Raw genomic sequence first — 17,070 nt, 5'->3', positions numbered from 1 at the left:
CTTATAGTAAGCAGTAAGTAAATAACTAAGTGAATATATAAATGAAGATGTACCAAAGTGTGTCATGATTAGAGATGGTATAGGAACTAATACTTTATTTAAAAGACAACTATATGCCTTTTTATGCCCTGAGTTGTTCCAAATAAGGGTTAATTAGCTTAAAAAGAAACATAAAATACAGCAGAATATCCTAAATTACAAGCAGATACGAAAGATGAAGTAAATGAAAAGTAAAGTTAGGGGCATAAAATGGATCCAGAAATAAAACACTAAGGCGATGCCTATGAATTCAAATAACGCTGTTTTCTTCTAGTCCCATGATAGTATCTATGACCTACTCAAACTCTGAATACCGAGATTTTCCTTTTATTCAATGTGATGGCCATTTGTCATCTGCAATTTCTTCTAGTCTTAAGTGTGACATATTGCCTAAATTGCCCAAGGTTTTGGAGAAAACTTTAGGAATAGCCTTAAAAAACTGGTCATTGCCCTAGAAGCCTCCTCCTCTTACTCCCTAGTGGCTTCTCATTTCAAGCTTCCATATAATTGTACTAAGTTATACTAATTGGAACATTCAATTCCACATGTTTGGAGCTAGTTATATTGGAAGATAACGTGAATATTTGCATAAATGAATATGTAGCAGATGCAAAATAATGCACAAATATGTGCTTGTAACTTATTGGATAAAAGACTTAGTTCACAGCGCACCCAAAAATGACTTTACTATTTATTTGATCATAGGAATAATTAATCAACTCTATTTTACTGAAAACGTGTGTACAAAATAATTTCTGACACCAAATAAAATGGTCAATATTTAGATTTGACTTTCATGAGTAAAAATTCAAATAATGTCTAGAGTTCTTTTCACCTTAGTCTGGTTGGCTCTTTGTTTTTTTCCAATTAGCAGCTCTCTTTACTTACATCTGTTTTGTTCTTGAAAATCAGGGCAATTATTAAATGTTTTAATATCTCTGCATCTCAATTTTCTTATCTATAAAGAATGGAATTAGTGCTGCTTCTCTCTGAGTAAAAACAGTATGCAAATTTCAGGTTATCTTTACTGAATCCACGTGGAAATTTTGGGGAGAAAAAAATAATTAGAAGTATATTAGTCAAGACACCATCTACTAATTTTCCTGGGAGAAAAAAATTTAATTGTGAGGCAAACCTAATATCTTTTCCCGATTTTGCCTAGTAGAATGATTCACCTGGAGGACTCTAATCTATTTAACCCTTTATTTATTCAACAACTATTTTTGGACGCCTTTCTATGGACCACGTACTATTCGAAGTAACAGGAATGCATCAGTACATCAGTGTACAAAGGACAGCAAAATCCTTTTCCACATAGAGCTGACGTTCTGGAGTCACTTCACTTACATTCACATATATGTATATATTTATAACATTTATAAATATACAAATATATATAAATAATGTGTTATTACCCTGAATTTACAGAAGTGATAACTGAGAGTCAGAGAACTAAAGTACCTCACCCAAGGTCTCAAAGGCCGAGTAAATGATGGAAGAGTAAGTTATCCGTTAATGATTATAGTAAGTTATATCTGACCATAAGGCCCACATTTCCAAAACTGGCACTCTTAACTGGAAGAATACATACAAACAGAGTGGAGAACAGATGGCCTCTCTCACAAGACTAGGGAACCCCATCCATTTTACTATTATTAGTAATCTTCATATCAAAGGGGCAGGTCTTCCATTCCTTGCTGATTTCTTATCCCTCGGATCCTACTTTCCTACACAGATCTATATTACTTGATTCACCACACTTTCTAATTTTTTCAAATTCTATACTTGACTTCTAAAAATCAGCTTTTTGATTTTCACTCTGATCTTCCCTTTTCTAACAAGATTTTTCCTGTGTCTTGTTTTTTTTTGTTTTGTTTTGTTTTGTTTTTCAATTCAATTTAATCCATGGGCTTTCTGAGACTCATTCAATCTTCTATTTTGTAATTTACAATGACAACTATGAACCTAGTGTCCACTAGGCTTCTGCTAAGAACAGAACATGAATGTAAATAAAATGGGAATCTATCCAAGTCTAAATCCACTAGTTCCCTTTGGCTTAGCTAATCAAATGTTTCAATTTTTTTTCTCGTGTGTGTGTGTGTGTGTGTGTGTTTACACGTGTCACAAGGTTTAGTTATGATAATTCTCATGATCCCTTCTCATTATTTTAGTTTTTTAAAAAGTAGACAAGAAATACACGCATACACAAACACATAAGGAAAAAGTTACAGATAAAGACATGGAGAATAAACACCTAAGATCCTGCTACTTAGAAATAACCCATTGCATTAATGTTTACAAATTTCTTTCTATCTGTAGTAAGGCTTTCTGTGAATAACTCAAAATGAACTGATTTATTCAACCAACCAAACAGTTCGATCTATATAATCAATTATATAGTCAATTATATCAATTACGTCACCAAACTGCTATGTAATTAAATTGAATAAAAATCCACAGTGACAGGCATGATGTTATTTATTATATATGTATATTTTCTATATATAGTGAATGTGGCAGATGTATTAGACAAATAATAAAACATTAAACATTTCTAACTTTCAGGGAACCTAAATCTTCTCAAATTGACTTACCACATAACTGAATCTATCAGAATTTATGAAAATGTGTTACATTTCATCTTGAACCCCATTTGGGAAAAGGGACAAAGTTTTTCTTCAAATTATAACTCAGGAACCTACTGTAATTCCATGTGTACAATCAATATTGATTAATAAAGATGAAAGGAAGGGTCGTCTGAACCTGGCATGATACTACCTTTAGGGAATCTTCAGGTTATTAGGGGATGTGCAGTTCCATGCTGGTAACATAGACCACTGTGCTCAATTTTGGGCTTTGACAAACCAAAGTTTGTTCAGTAGGCTTTGGCTAATTTCCTCGGGGAAATCAGCTCAGCAAAATCTAGAAGTAGCTCTCAATTTTTGACTTTTAAAGGGCCAAATTCACAAAATTAACACTTTGCAAACCTTATCATAACCAGAAACATTTTCAGACATACTCACAATCACATTTCCTTCACACCTGAGATATCATTTAGATATGTGTGGCATCAGAATTAAATACAATTAGTAGTAAATGAAACCAGTATTAAGCACAGTTTTTCATGCAACATTTGGAAAAGGGTGAATTATCAAAGGTATGATTCAAGGAGAAGCAAATGACAAAACTGATTGTTTAAAATCATTTTAAAATCCTGTTGGGTCTACTTTCTTAATATGAGACAAGTTAATATTATGTCTGCAGCAACATGTTGACTTATAACTGTACTTATCTACCTGAAATTCATTTTTAAAAAAGATAGCCTGTGTCATGATTTAAAAAGCACTTCCCTACTGTTTTAAACTTTTCCCCCTTTTCCTGCTGTTTTCCCTCTTAAGTTAAAGTGATTAACAAAGTCGTCTTCTCTACCTATTCTAGAGTGTCTTGACACCCTCATAAAGCCACTAAAGCACCTTTGTTAGCTGGATGGAATGTCTTCAGGCTCTACCTCAAATGTTCCAGCTCCCACTCTGTATTAGAAGAGAATTCTCTATGGATCTTTCACATTTCTGCACACTTTGTAAGCAGAGACACTGACAGCTTTTGTTCCTATCTTTTCAGTCTTGGAAGACAGAAGTAGTTCTCCCTATGGAGTAAAGGGCAGATTTGTTTACAATCCAGTTTAATAAGGATAATTTCTCCCTCTATGGCAAAGGGCAGGTTTGTTTGCTGCCATTACATATTTTTTTTTTTTTGAAAAGAGTTTTCTAAAGCTCAGGGTGCTTCAGCTATGACATAAACCCACTGTGTACAGTGGTCACCTAGCCCTCATCTTATTACCTTGTAGTAACTGGGTCTTAAGGAACTGATGCAAGAAAATGACAATACTCTGACTACTGCTATTGCTATGAGTAATACACTGCCTTTTGTCTTTGCCCTCTGCATCCATGAAACTGCTGTAGACTCTTCAGCGTTCCTGGTATCTGGTATCCCCAATTTCTGTTCTTTTGCTTTATGGATAGACTCTCGTCTATCTATTTAGTTCCCTACTCAAGTTTCTGCCTCCTTAAGTTGATTTTCTTGGTCTAAATTTCCTACTTGCCTAGGGAAAAGAGAATCTGATTAAATAAGTGGCAACAAACTAAAGTCAGAGGAATAAAAAGTGTTAATTCAAAAACAATTGTGGCTTACATATGGAGTATAGGTCCCATGCAAATCTGTACTGCAGCTGGGTTTTCAATTACATCCCTATCAGAGACATCATTTTAAAGACCTATTGGGTCTTGGAGTTCAACAGGATTGCTGGGCTGGGTGCCTTGTTTATTTGACAGATTTTACTCTGCTTTTTCATTTCTTAGTGCTCGCTGCTAAAAATAGTCTTTCCTTAGTAAATATATGTCTCTCTTCCCTGCCCTCCACTTCCCAAGCCCTCAATCCTCAAACAATAAAATCAGTACACACATATTCAGAAAAGCATGGCTAGTGATGAATGATCAGGAAATTTTACTTGTTTGTTACCTCTTATTTCAGAGAGTTCCAGAGGGATGAGCAGTAGCCCTCTGCAATAAGAGTCCTGAGAATCAGTGGGAACCTGTTAAAATTCAAATTTCCAGGCCATACACTCCCCACCCCAAGGATTCTGATTCAGTATGGCTGATGTGGGTCGCAGGAGTTCTCCATTTTTAATGAGTTTCTTGGGCAATTTTGCTACAATTTGTTTGCAGAACACTCCATGAGAAATCCTACTCCAAAAACTGCCTCCTGACTTGGTATCATGCACATTTGTGCAGTATAATAGAGACAGTTCAACCCCAAGTCTATAGATTAGTCACTGACAAATGTTAGTTGATGACAGTGATTTGCTCTGGTGTGCAGCTCAACTGTTAGGAGTGTTTTGAAAGTTATTTTTTGGTCCATGAGACTGAAAGACTCATATTAATATGAAACAACAGCTGATTAGCTTTAACATTTCTGGATATATTTGGAACAATTTCTTCTGATCTGTGACATAATACCACATGCACATTATTAGCAAGGACCATATACAGAAAGACAAATAAGTAGAATTTTAAAAATGAAAACTATAGTTTGTAAATACTTTGGGTAAAATACAATTATCCCAAAGGTATTTTATTTGAAGAAGTTAAACAGTACGAACATTTTTTAGATAAAGATTTAGGGGAGATTTTTGAAAAGTAAAAAAGTAAAAACAGTCATTGCTGTTGAGATCATAAGATATACAATAGGATGCTACTGGAAAATCATCTTATATCAGTGTGGTGGGAGCATTGAGGAAAAGTGTGTAACATACTAGCACTGATGGTTCTGCAGGTATCCAATTTATATTCTAACTTCCTAACAACAATGCTTACGGAAAAATTCTTTCTCCAATTTTTTTTTCCCCAAATGAAATAGAAATAAGTCACCCAAGTAACAGAAATATCACACTTCATCTCTTTTCTTTGAGTACAGACCAGTACGCTTCATTTTCATCAGGTTTGATTGGGAGTTACACATTTAAATTTAGTGTTAGTGCACTTCAGGTAAAGCTCATGAGGAAAACACCAGCATATGGCTACAGTGCTTTTGAGGTAAGGACATCACGGTTTAGAGTGCCAGAAACTAGGAGAATATTAAACACATTTCACTCTGTACATCAAACTTAATTATTGTGAGTTTACCTGGGACAATTGTTACATTAAACAATTTAACCAACATTTCAACATCTACCCGTCTTCAGTGTTAGTAGGTGATTTTTACCAGTAGTCCACCTCTTAAAAACAGCAACACAAATTTCAGTCAGAATTTTTCAAGGTGTTTTATCTTTTCTCAGAACTTATCTTGATAAAAGGTGATGACACTTACAGTTGACAACAACTTTTACTTTCCTCACATCTGGGAATGACACATCATTTTCCGCACTGCATTCATATTCCCCAGCCTGGTCCCTTGTAATTCCATAAATGTCCAAATATTGTCCATTTTCAAATGGTTTTGCTATAAAAAAAGAATACAGCATGTTTAATTGTAGCTGCCTGAGGCTTCATTCAAGTAAAACAACAATTTCATGACTTCCTACAAGATATTGCTGACAAAACAATTCCAAATGAAACTGGGGAATTATTCAACCTTTTGTTCTTCTATGTTCGGAGGGAAACTCAGAGAAAAAAGCAGAAGCAGAACAAGGTATATTGTAACAACTATTTCCCCAGAACAGGATATACATGTATTCTTTTTAATTGATTGTGGTCTTCTAACCTCTTCACACATCAAATAGACTCTGCACATTTCTGTAATTGAGTTCAACAACCTCTGAGCAGTGTAGATGAAATTCACTAATATGACTTGGTACATATTGACTTTTCTACTGTGTGAGCTAGCAACTTGACACTTAACCTAACTAAATGTTACTTTTCTTTTGGGGGAAATCTCCTACCCTTATTCAAGGATTCAAGTCAGATGTCTTGAAAAAAGTATAGAGATATATTTAACCATTGCTATATTTCTGTTTCCAGAATTATTAATGCTGCCAAGAAAGGTACAGTGTACACACTATTTATAACTCACCCAATGAATCTTGGAAAAAATCACTATGACTCTCTAAGGGTTAAGTGTTCATAAAAGCAAACTAAGTTATCTTTATTTTTAAATATTCATGAGAAAACATTCTATGTGACCAAAAATAGCAGCAAAATAGAAATATAAAGATGTAATAACAGATGAAAGACTACCCCCAAATGAATGAGATTTGAGAAAATAAAGTCTCCTTTGTTTAATAATGGAATTTTTGTTTATTTGAAAGCATTGGGTCATTGAGCAGGATCCTAATTATCAGAAGTATGGCAAAGGTAGAATAAGCCTTTGTGAATTTCAAGAGAGGAGACCCTCCATCTCCTTACATAGGCCTTGAAAAAAATCACATTTCAGTGCATATCAAAGGGAATTGTGGAATGAAGCAAGGCTACTATTAAATTGTTTGTTTTCAAAGTCAATATTATTTTTATCTTCCCCTTTCTGTCTTGCCAAAACCATTGTAATGATATAGAAGTTGGAGAACTAGTAAGAAAGTTCATTTTAGTGAAACAAACAAAATAAATTTTAGTTATGGCCCTCCAAATTTAAAGTCCATTCCAATTATTTCCCCCCAACGTTCCCCCATGCACCTCTGTGTCTGGGTCTTTATTAACTGTGGCATGGTCTGCCCTCCAGGTAACTATGAGTTTGCTAATTGAAACCTTTAGTGTTTAGAATATATATGATTACGTTGTTTTTCCATTTATCTGTCTAATCCTAGCTGTACAGAAGGGGAATTAAAACTTCTGAAGTGGTAGTTGGCTCTTTTTATCTTATTTTCACTATTGTAATGAAGATACTCTAAGCTAAAGTGTCTGTAAAACCTATTGAAATATATATGTATAAAAACTTCACATCCAAGAATTTTTAAAATAAAATTTAAATTATAAAGTAAGGATGGTATGAAATATAAATTAAACTATGAGGAACACTGATATACTACATCAGGTACTTTAAGCCATTTATTACTTACATTCACTATGAATCAGCACTCCCAAAAGATGTGTTTTAAGCATTCTATTGTTTTTATACAAATAACTTTTTTTTTTTTTTTTTTCCAGACAAGATCTCACTCTGTTGCTCAAGCTGAAGTGCAGTGGTATGTTCGTGGCTCACTGCAACCTCTGCCTCCTGAATTCAAGCGATTCTCCTGTCTCAGCCTCCTGAATAGCTGGGATTGCAGTTGAGTGCCACCAAGCCTGGCTAATTTTTGTATTTTTAGTGGAGATGGGGTTTCACCATGTTGGCCAGGCTGGTCTCAAACTCGTGACCTCAAGTGATCCCGCCGCCTCTGCTTCCCAAAGTACTGAGATTACACGGGTGAGCCACCACGCCTGGCCCAAATAACTCTTTTACCTGAACTCATTCTTGCTCTGTTCTCATCTGATCTTACCAGACTTGAATTCCAGATTTGGAACTCAGAGTTGCTTGCCCAGGATCTAAACCCTGTAGTTTACTAGTTGTCTGTAATTTGCTTGGCTGCCTCACTGTTTTTCTTTGTTTGTTTGTTTTCGCTTTCCTTTATTCTCCTTAGAAGTAATTTAGCGTAGCTCTGAGCCAATCCTGTCTTCAGATCCCCTTACCCATCACTCCCCTCTCAAGGGGAAAGGATTTTGGCATGGTACTTTAAAATGCAAAGCAGAGCATTTCCATTTATACATGCAATATAACTCAATTTTCCCCCTCAATGGAGGAGAAAGACAAGGCTAAAGGGGTATAGAAAACTAAAGATGTAAGAATCATCACTAATACCATGACTTTGCAATGTTTACGAGGGATATGTACTATCTTAGGTATCTATTATAAGCCTATATCTTGTGATATGTTTTTAATCCCCCAGCATATTGATTATAAATGTAGATGAGATATAATCACATTGTGATATGACTGCCTTCCAGTAGTCATAGGTTTTGCCATTCTCCACCAGTGCAGCAACAGTCTCTGTTTTGCTCATCTCTGTTTCCTTAGCTCTAGTGTAACATGTAAAACATCATATACTTTATAAATACTTATTACACAAATAAACAAAGACACTGAGTAATTTAATAAAGTCCTGTAAGGATGGAGCATGGGGAATCTAAACTAAACACCTACATCTGAGGAAGTTGTCACTTGTTTTTCAAAGTCATGAAGAATGAAAAGAACTTTAAAAAGAGTTGCCATTCTTGTTGACATCTTGAAGTGATAGATGGTGGCAGGGGTTAGAACAGGCTCTGGACGTTACCTTAGATCCCTTTCAATATTATAAAACCTAACAGAAACAGTAAATACAATTTTGAAGAAGAAAGATAAGTACCGCCTATAATCTGAACCACAGTTTTCCTTTGTGCATAATCTCTTCCAAGTATAGATAGAGTTTTCTCACAAAATAGAGAACCGAAGAAAGTCTACAAGCCTTCAGTGGTGCCACTATTATCACCATCTTCAAAGAGGAAGCTGAGAAATAGTAAATAGCTATACTTTAAAATATCTTTCTGATACTTATTTCTGATAAGAACCCCAGCCACAAAGAGTTCTATGTTGGCCACTAAATGATATCTAGTTTTGGTTTTACGGTTTGCTAAGGCATTTAACATACTTTATGTAGCATTTAAAAAGTGTTTGTGAAAGCAGCAGTATTCCTCTAGAGTATCTGTGTGTTTCATAAAAAAAAAAATTACAAAATAAATCTATCTTTCCTTAATTTCTAGGACATGATCCTTCACTAGTTTTATTCTCACATCGCTGGCAATTTCCATTTACTTTTGCAAAACCCTTCACATCTTCACATTCCCCAAATATTGTTTCTGTTCTATGACCTCTTTCTTTTATTCAGTGCACTCTTTCAGAGGATCTTGTTCTTGTTCATTCATTTATATTTCATTACTCTCTTGATATTGACAAGTCCCTGATTGATCTATTTAGCTCATACCTATGAATTTGGGAGACATATATTTGACTGAACATCCGCACTGAGATGTCCCATAGTCATCTCAAGTCATCATAACCAGAACCAGATTTACCTTTCCTGCCATATCTGCAGCTGCTCTCACGTTCCAAGTATCAATGATTGTTTTGATCATGATCTAATTGCTCAAGCCAGAAATCTTGGCATTAACTTTGGTAATACTTTTGACTTTAGTCATCCTTCCGTACTGTATCCTGTCAATTTTGCCTCCTAATTCTCAAAATTATTCTAGGAGCCTCTGTGTTTCAGCCCGGAATGCACATAATCACATATGCCAATAATTGCCTACTGCTTTGTAGATCCATTTCAATCATTTTCTAAGAACTTGCTCAGAATGTCACCCTACTTTACAAAGCTGCCCTGCAGGAAGATACACTATTAGGGTCTCATTGCCATGTACTACTAGATGATACTCTGTAACTGAAGATATAAAATATATTTGGGATGGTTCATTTACATCTAAAATTGTAATTATTTTCCATTAACTTGTTAACTTGTACACCAGCAGATTTGGTATTAAATAAGTATCTCTTTTATGCATTATACCATATTTATCATACTGTGTAATGAGGGATGTGGGCTTTAGAACTGGATTATGTGGGCTGAAGTCTCAGCTCTGCCATTTATTAGCTATGTGGCTTTATACCAGGTATTTAGACTTTAGTGTACTCATCTGTAATGTGTAAGGATAATAGAACCTGCTTCATATGATTGTTGTGAAGAGTGAGTTAATACAAGTAAAATACTTAGAACACTGTATCATACATCACAGAAATTTAAAAATTATATTAACTATTATTACAATGTACAGGTTAGGCATGCTAGAGACTGATTCAGATAATTATTGTTTCCATGCTGACAGGTTACTATATTCAAGTATTGATGCTTCTGTCTTAACTTGGTATTTAATAGAAACCAGAAGTGAGAATAAGGAAGTCACTTAAGAAGGATTAATAGTAATGACCAGTTCAGTTCTCATATCACTGTAGGAGCTCAGAAAACACATCTTTCTTACACATCTGTAGATGTACATGGTTGCTCTTATGTTTGGGAATCACTTTCTTTATGCCTGAATTCCTAAAGACAATTAACTTCTCTGATTCACTTTTCTTCTTTCTTAAACTATGTATATACAATCCTTGAATAGTCACTGGTCCAGAAACAGCATTCAAAAATGGCTTTCAACTTTGGGTTTCAGATGAGAACTATAGCCTAAGATAAAGTCCTTATAACCTGCTTTCTCCTTACACAGTTGATCTTGACTTCCAGTTGCCGCCTTGAACACTCTACCCTTCAATTCACTCAGCTTTCTTCTTCTCATCCTTTATGTCTCTGCTTAAACATTATCTCCTAAGAGAAACGTTTTCTGATTTACTCACTACCCAGTCAAGGAGCCTGACATTACATATAATTCCAATAAATTTAGCAAAGCAAAACACAAAAGCCTGCACTAATTTTGCTTCGTATGTACATACTTGCTATTACTTATTTAATTGTTAGCAACTTTTAAAACATTTATGTTTCGGCCGGGCGCGGTGGCTCAAGCCTGTAATCCCAGCACTTTGGGAGGCTGAGACGGGCGGATCATGAGGTCAGGAGATCGAGACCATCCTGGCTAACCCAGTGAAACCCCGTCTCTACTAAAAAATACAAAAAAACTAGCCGGGCGAGGTGGCGGGTGCCTGTAGTCTCAGCTACTCCGGAGGCTGAGGCAGGAGAATGGCATAAACCCGGGAGGCGGAGCTTGCAGTGAGCCAAGATCCGGCCACTGCACTCCAGCCTGGGCAACAGAGCAAGACTCCGTCTCAAAAAAACAAAACAAAACAAAACAAAACAAAAACAAAATCAAAAACATTTATCTTTCTTGTTATAAGCTCTGTGATATAAAAGGTTATATCTTATTCCATGTCTAGTATGGCTCTACATATGTTGACCGTATGATTAAGACCGTATGATATAGTTTGGCTGTTTTCCCACCCAAATCTCAACTTGAATTGTAACTCCCAGAACTCCCACGTGTGGCAGGGACCCAGGGAGAGGTAACTGAATCATGGGGGCTTGTCTTTCCTGTGCTATTCTCGTGATAGTGAATAAGTCTCACGAGATCTGATGGGTTTATCAGGGGTTTCTGCTTTTGCTCTCTCCTCAATTTTCTCTTCCTGCCAGCATGTAAGAAGTGCCTTTAGCCTCTTGCCCATAATTCTGAGGCCTTCCCAGCCACGTAGAACTGTTAAGTCCAATTAAACCTCTTTTTCTTCCCAGTCTTATGTATATCTTTATCAGCAGCGTGAAAATGAACTAATATAGTAAATTGGTACCAATAGAGTGGGGTATTGCTGAAAAGGTACTCAAAAATGTGGAAGCAACTTTGGAACTGGGTAACAGGCAGAGGTTGGAATAGTTTGGAGGGCTCAGAAGAAGACAGAAAAATGTGGGAAAGTTTAACAAGTTCCTAGAGACTTGTTAAATGGTTTTGATAAAAATGCTGAAAGTGATGTGAAAGATAAGGCCCAGGCTGAGATGGTCTCAGATGGAGATGAGGAACTTGTTGGGAACTGGAAGAAAGATGACTCTTGTTTTAGCAAAGAGACTAGTGGCATTTTGCCCCTGCCCTAGAGATTTGTGGAACTTTGAACTTGAGGGTGATGATTTAGGGTATTTGGCGGAAGAAATTTCTAAGCAGCAAAACATTCAAAAGGTGACTTGGGTGCTGAATAAAGCATTCCCTTTTAAAAGGGAAACAGAATATAAAAGATGAGAAAATTTGCAGCCTGACAATGAAGTAGAAAAGAAAAAAAAAAAAGAAAAACAGAACAAAACATTTTTTAAGGAGAAATTCAAGCCAGCTGCAGAGATTTGCATAAATAGCAAGGAGCCGAATGTTAATCCCCAAGACAATGGGGAAAATGTCTCCAGGTAATGTCAGAGACCTTCACTGCAGTCCCTTCCACCACAGGACTAGAAGCCCAGGAGGAAAATGTGGTTTCGTGGGCTGGGCCCAGGGTCCCCGTGCTGTGTGCAGCCTAGGGACTTGGTGCCCTGTGTCCCAGCCACTCCAGCTGTGGCTCAAAGAGGCCAATGTAGAGCTCAGTCTGTTGTTTCAGAGGGTGGAAGCTACAAGCCTTGGCAGCTTCCACATGATGTTCAGCCTGCACGTGCACAGAAGTCAAGAATTGGGGTTTGAGAACCTCCGCCTAGATTTCAGAAGATATATGTAAATACCTGGATGCCCAGGCAAAAAGTTTGCTGCAGGGGAGGGGTCCTCATGGAGAACCTCTGCTAGGGCAGTGTGGAAGGGAAATGTGGGGTCAGAGCCCCCACACAGAGTTCCTACTGGGGCACTGCCTAGTGGAGCTGTGAGAAGAGGGCCACTGTCCTCCAGACCCCAGAATGGTAGATCCACTGGCATTTTGCACCATGCACCTGGAGAAGCCACAGACACTCAATGCCAGCCAATGAAAGCAGCTGGGAGGGAGGCTGTACCCTGCAAAGCCACAGGAGCGGAGCTGCACAAAACCATGGGAACCCGCATTTTGCATCAGCATGACCTGGATGTGAGACCTGGAGTCAAAGGAGATCATCTTGAAGCTTTAAAATTTGACTGCCCCATTGGATTTCAGACTTGCATGGGCCCTGTGACCCCTTTGTTTTGGCCATTTTCTCCCATTTGGAATGGCTGTATTTACCTAATACCTATACCCCCATTGTATCTAGGAAGTAATTAGCTTGTTTTTGATTTTAGAGGCTCATAGGTGGAAGGGACTTGCCTTGTCTCAAATGAGACTTTGGGCTGTGGACTTTTGGGTTAATGCTGAAATTAGTTAAGACCTTAGGGGACTGTTGGGAAGGTATGTTTGGTTTTAAAATGTGAAGACATGAGATTTGGAGGGGCCAGGGGCAGAATAGTATGGTGTGGCTGTGCCCCTACCCAAATCTCAACTTGAATTGTATCTCCCAGCATTCTCACCTGCTGTGGGAGGGACCTAGAGGATAATTAAATCATGGAGGCTGGTCTTTCTCATGCTATTCTCATAGTAGTGAATAAGTCTCATGAGACCTGATGGGTTTATCAGGAGTTTCCGCTTTTGCTTCCTCCTCTTTTTTCTCTTCCCACCACCATTTCGCCTCCATTTTTCTGAGGCATCCTTATCCATGTGGAACTGTACATAGGATTAAACTTCTTTTTCTTCTCAGTCTCAGGTATGTCTTTATCAACAGAGTGAAAATGAACTAATACAACAACATAATAGAAAATTCAGAAAATTTGACATTTCATTAGAGAAGGTAGATTAATCTTTTTATTTAGCCAATGATTGATCATATCATAAATAAAAATTATATTTACTTTTGTAAAATTTTTATTATTATGTGTAAGGAACCATATGCTCTCTTAAATTCTACAGTTAACCTTAAACTTATGAGGTAAATTCCATTACATAGAATAAGACTATTCTATGTAATGGAAGAAGTTAAAGAGATTAAATATCTTGCTAAAGAACAGAGTGACATATATGAAACCAAGAACTAACTTAAAAACCTACATGCCTGATTTGTATATGACTGAAAGGCTACATTAATTCTCTCATTTGTGAATGGCTACTTAGCTCTCTAAACTAAATTAGAACATGTATGTGTCATTCTTGCTCTTAGAACTATACAGCCCTATATAAATGTTAATTTAATCTCTGAAAGATGGTATTTGTACTTATATCAGTTGTCTATGGCTGCCATAACAAATTACCACAAATTTACTGCTTAAAACCAGTAAATTAACCACATGTCAATTTAATATCTGAAAAATTCTATTGGTACTTGTATTAGCATTTTACTGCTGCCATAACAAATTACCACAACTTTACCGACTTAAAACCATGCAAATTTATTTCCTTACAGTTCTTTATGTCAGAAATCCAGCAGAAACCTATGGTAACCAGAAACATGGGATCTCCAGAGTTTTACACATCGTACTTACTAAAATGACTAGCTTTTATGGCAATAGGAACACTGCAGATGTGAATAATGTTAAGGACCTTGAGGTAAGGAGAGTTTGGGGAGGGACAATACTAATTCCATGAATTCTTAAAAGTAGAAGAGGTAGACAGAAGAGTGAGTCAAAGAGATGAAACATAATAAAGGCTCTACCAATCATTGTTGATTTTGAATACGGAGGATGTGGAGCATGAGCCAAGAAAAGGTGTGGCCTCTGGAAACTAAAATGTCCCTCAGCTGACAACAAAATTTAATTCTCCTTTATAACCTCCAAAAAGGGACACAGCCTATCAACACCTTGCTTTGAGTCTGATGAGACCGGTGCTGAACTTCTGACCTACAGAATTGAAAGATAATAAATTTTTACTCTTTTTAACCACTAAGGTTGTAGTAATTGGTTATAGCAACAGTATAAAACTAATACAGCATCTCATTGGACTAAAATCAATGTATCAGAGGTGCAGGATTCTTTTCTGGAGATCTGTTTATTTGTTTTTCAGGTTGTAGGGAGAATTAAGTTTCTTGCTGTTGCAGCAGTGAAGTCTTCATTTTCTTGGTGGCTGTTAGCTGATGGCCATTTCCAGCTTTTAGAGGCTACAAGCATTCCCTGACTCATTTTCCCCTTTCTCCATTTTCCAAACCAGCAAATGTTGGGTCAAGTCTTTCTCCCACTTTGAATCTCTACTGTCTATACTCCAGCATCAACTCTCTGATCACTCTACTGTTTTCTTCTTTCAATTTGAAGGATTCATGTGATTAAACTGAGCCCACCTGCTTCATTTAAAGTAATTTCCTCATCTCTAGCTCCTAACCTTAATAACATCTGCAAAGTCTCTTTTACCATGTAAGGTAACATGGTCACATATTCCGAAGACTATGGCATGGACATCTTTGGAAGCCATTATTCTGCACAGTTTTCTATCAGTTTTCCTTAGACTTTGCAGTTCTACTTGCATATACAAATTTTAATTTAATTATAATATTTTTCAAAGGCAACAGGTAAAGAAAGACATGTGGTGTAATTTATAAATTGCTGAGGTTATGAATCTCTGAATAACACAAGTGAAGTTCAGAAAAATACATTTAATGAAGACATTCATTTTGAAGCAAAAAAAAAAAAAAAAAAAAAAATTCCATGACACTATACCACAAGTCTATCAAGTAATGTAAGTCTGGGAAGTGTTGTTAGAGCACAGAAATAATGGAGTTTATGGAGCAATAAGAGGGGGTATATGGGTAGATGAAATTATGGAAGTCATCTACTGAAATGATTCTAACAGGTTTCAAAAGCAAATAACAATAACTAGTAAGAAAAACTTCAAGCTTTTGATTTTTTTTTTTTTGTTACATGTTTGTCATAATCCAGCAGAGAACACTGAAGGAAAATTTTTAAATCAGCTCAAAATCAATTGTTTCTTTTCTTCCTGCCTTCCTACCTGCCTTCTTTTCTTCCATTTATACATTCATTCAATGGATATTGTGACAAGATCTCTGACCAGTGAAGCAGATTGTTTCCCTTTCAAAGTTTATTGGAAAACAAAAGTATAAGTGGGAAATTCCAATAAAGTATGATAACTACTACATTTGGGGTAAATATAGGGTGTTATGCTGTCATAATTGCACTGTCATTACTTGAAGATTTCTGAACATTTCGTTATGCCAGAATATTAATTTCACAGGAGTAGGCAGAAGTGACTCTGGAGCTATAAACAGAAGTTATTGCCTAGAAGGCTTTGTATTCCATGTAAAGAATTTGGATTATAAATTGAGGAATTATTAGAATAATGGAAGTTAAAAAGTATTATAATATTTTAAAGCATTACCTTTCTAAATATTATGTATTTTTAAATATTACATTTTAAAAGATAACTCTGGCATTCAGATCAGTATTATATTTAGGAACAATGGCCAGACTTACCTTCTTGCCACAAACCACTAAAGAATGAGCAAAACTTGTTTAAAACAAAACAAAACAAAACAAAACAAAAAACGAAAAGAAAAACCCTTTCAGACATTGGACAGTGAGAAGCACAGAATTTTGATCTCTAATGGAAAAGAAGTAAACACAGTGACCCCCACAATTAATATTCATGGATTTCTATCTCATGCAATTTTCAGACACCAAGCTCACATAGGTGGAAACTAGAGCCCAGTGGTCTTGCATTGTCAAGGAAAGAGAGATTGGAATTCAGTAGACCAAGGGGATGGAAGTAGTGGTGCAGGTTTTAAAGAGAAGGAACTCATATAGACAAAAAGCTACAGAAATCTACATGTGTTTTCTTATCGTTGCTGAGTACTATGCTGTACTTGCATAGGCAAAAAATCCCATAAATCTGAAAAAAAAAAACAACAAAAAAACCAAAAAAAAAAAAAAAAACAACTGGTCATTTGTAAGATAAACAATGTCTAAAGCTCAAACAAGGTAAAGAGACATTGATCTTTGATCAACAAGAATATAATCATCAGAGACTGATGGAGATTCCAAAGGGCTAATGCCTTAGTTGTATGGCTGAATAAAAGCC

General features: G+C 36.2%; 1 protein-coding gene across 1 annotated transcript in view; it reads right to left on the bottom strand.

Moving 5' to 3' along the window:
* Positions 1 to 17,070, bottom strand: part of NEGR1 (neuronal growth regulator 1) — an 892,981-nt gene that overhangs the window by 282,285 nt on the left and 593,626 nt on the right. Inside the window, exon 4 of the mRNA XM_007978295.3 lies at positions 5,905 to 6,036. Within this exon, the coding sequence (XP_007976486.3) occupies positions 5,905 to 6,036 (132 nt within the window). The remainder of the gene's footprint in view (positions 1 to 5,904; positions 6,037 to 17,070) is intronic.

Source organism: Chlorocebus sabaeus, chromosome 20 (assembly GCF_047675955.1).
Source record: "Chlorocebus sabaeus isolate Y175 chromosome 20, mChlSab1.0.hap1, whole genome shotgun sequence".
Lineage (NCBI taxonomy): Eukaryota > Metazoa > Chordata > Mammalia > Primates > Cercopithecidae > Chlorocebus > Chlorocebus sabaeus.
Note: the sequence above shows the minus strand (reverse complement) of the source record. Positions and strands in the feature narration are given on the sequence as shown.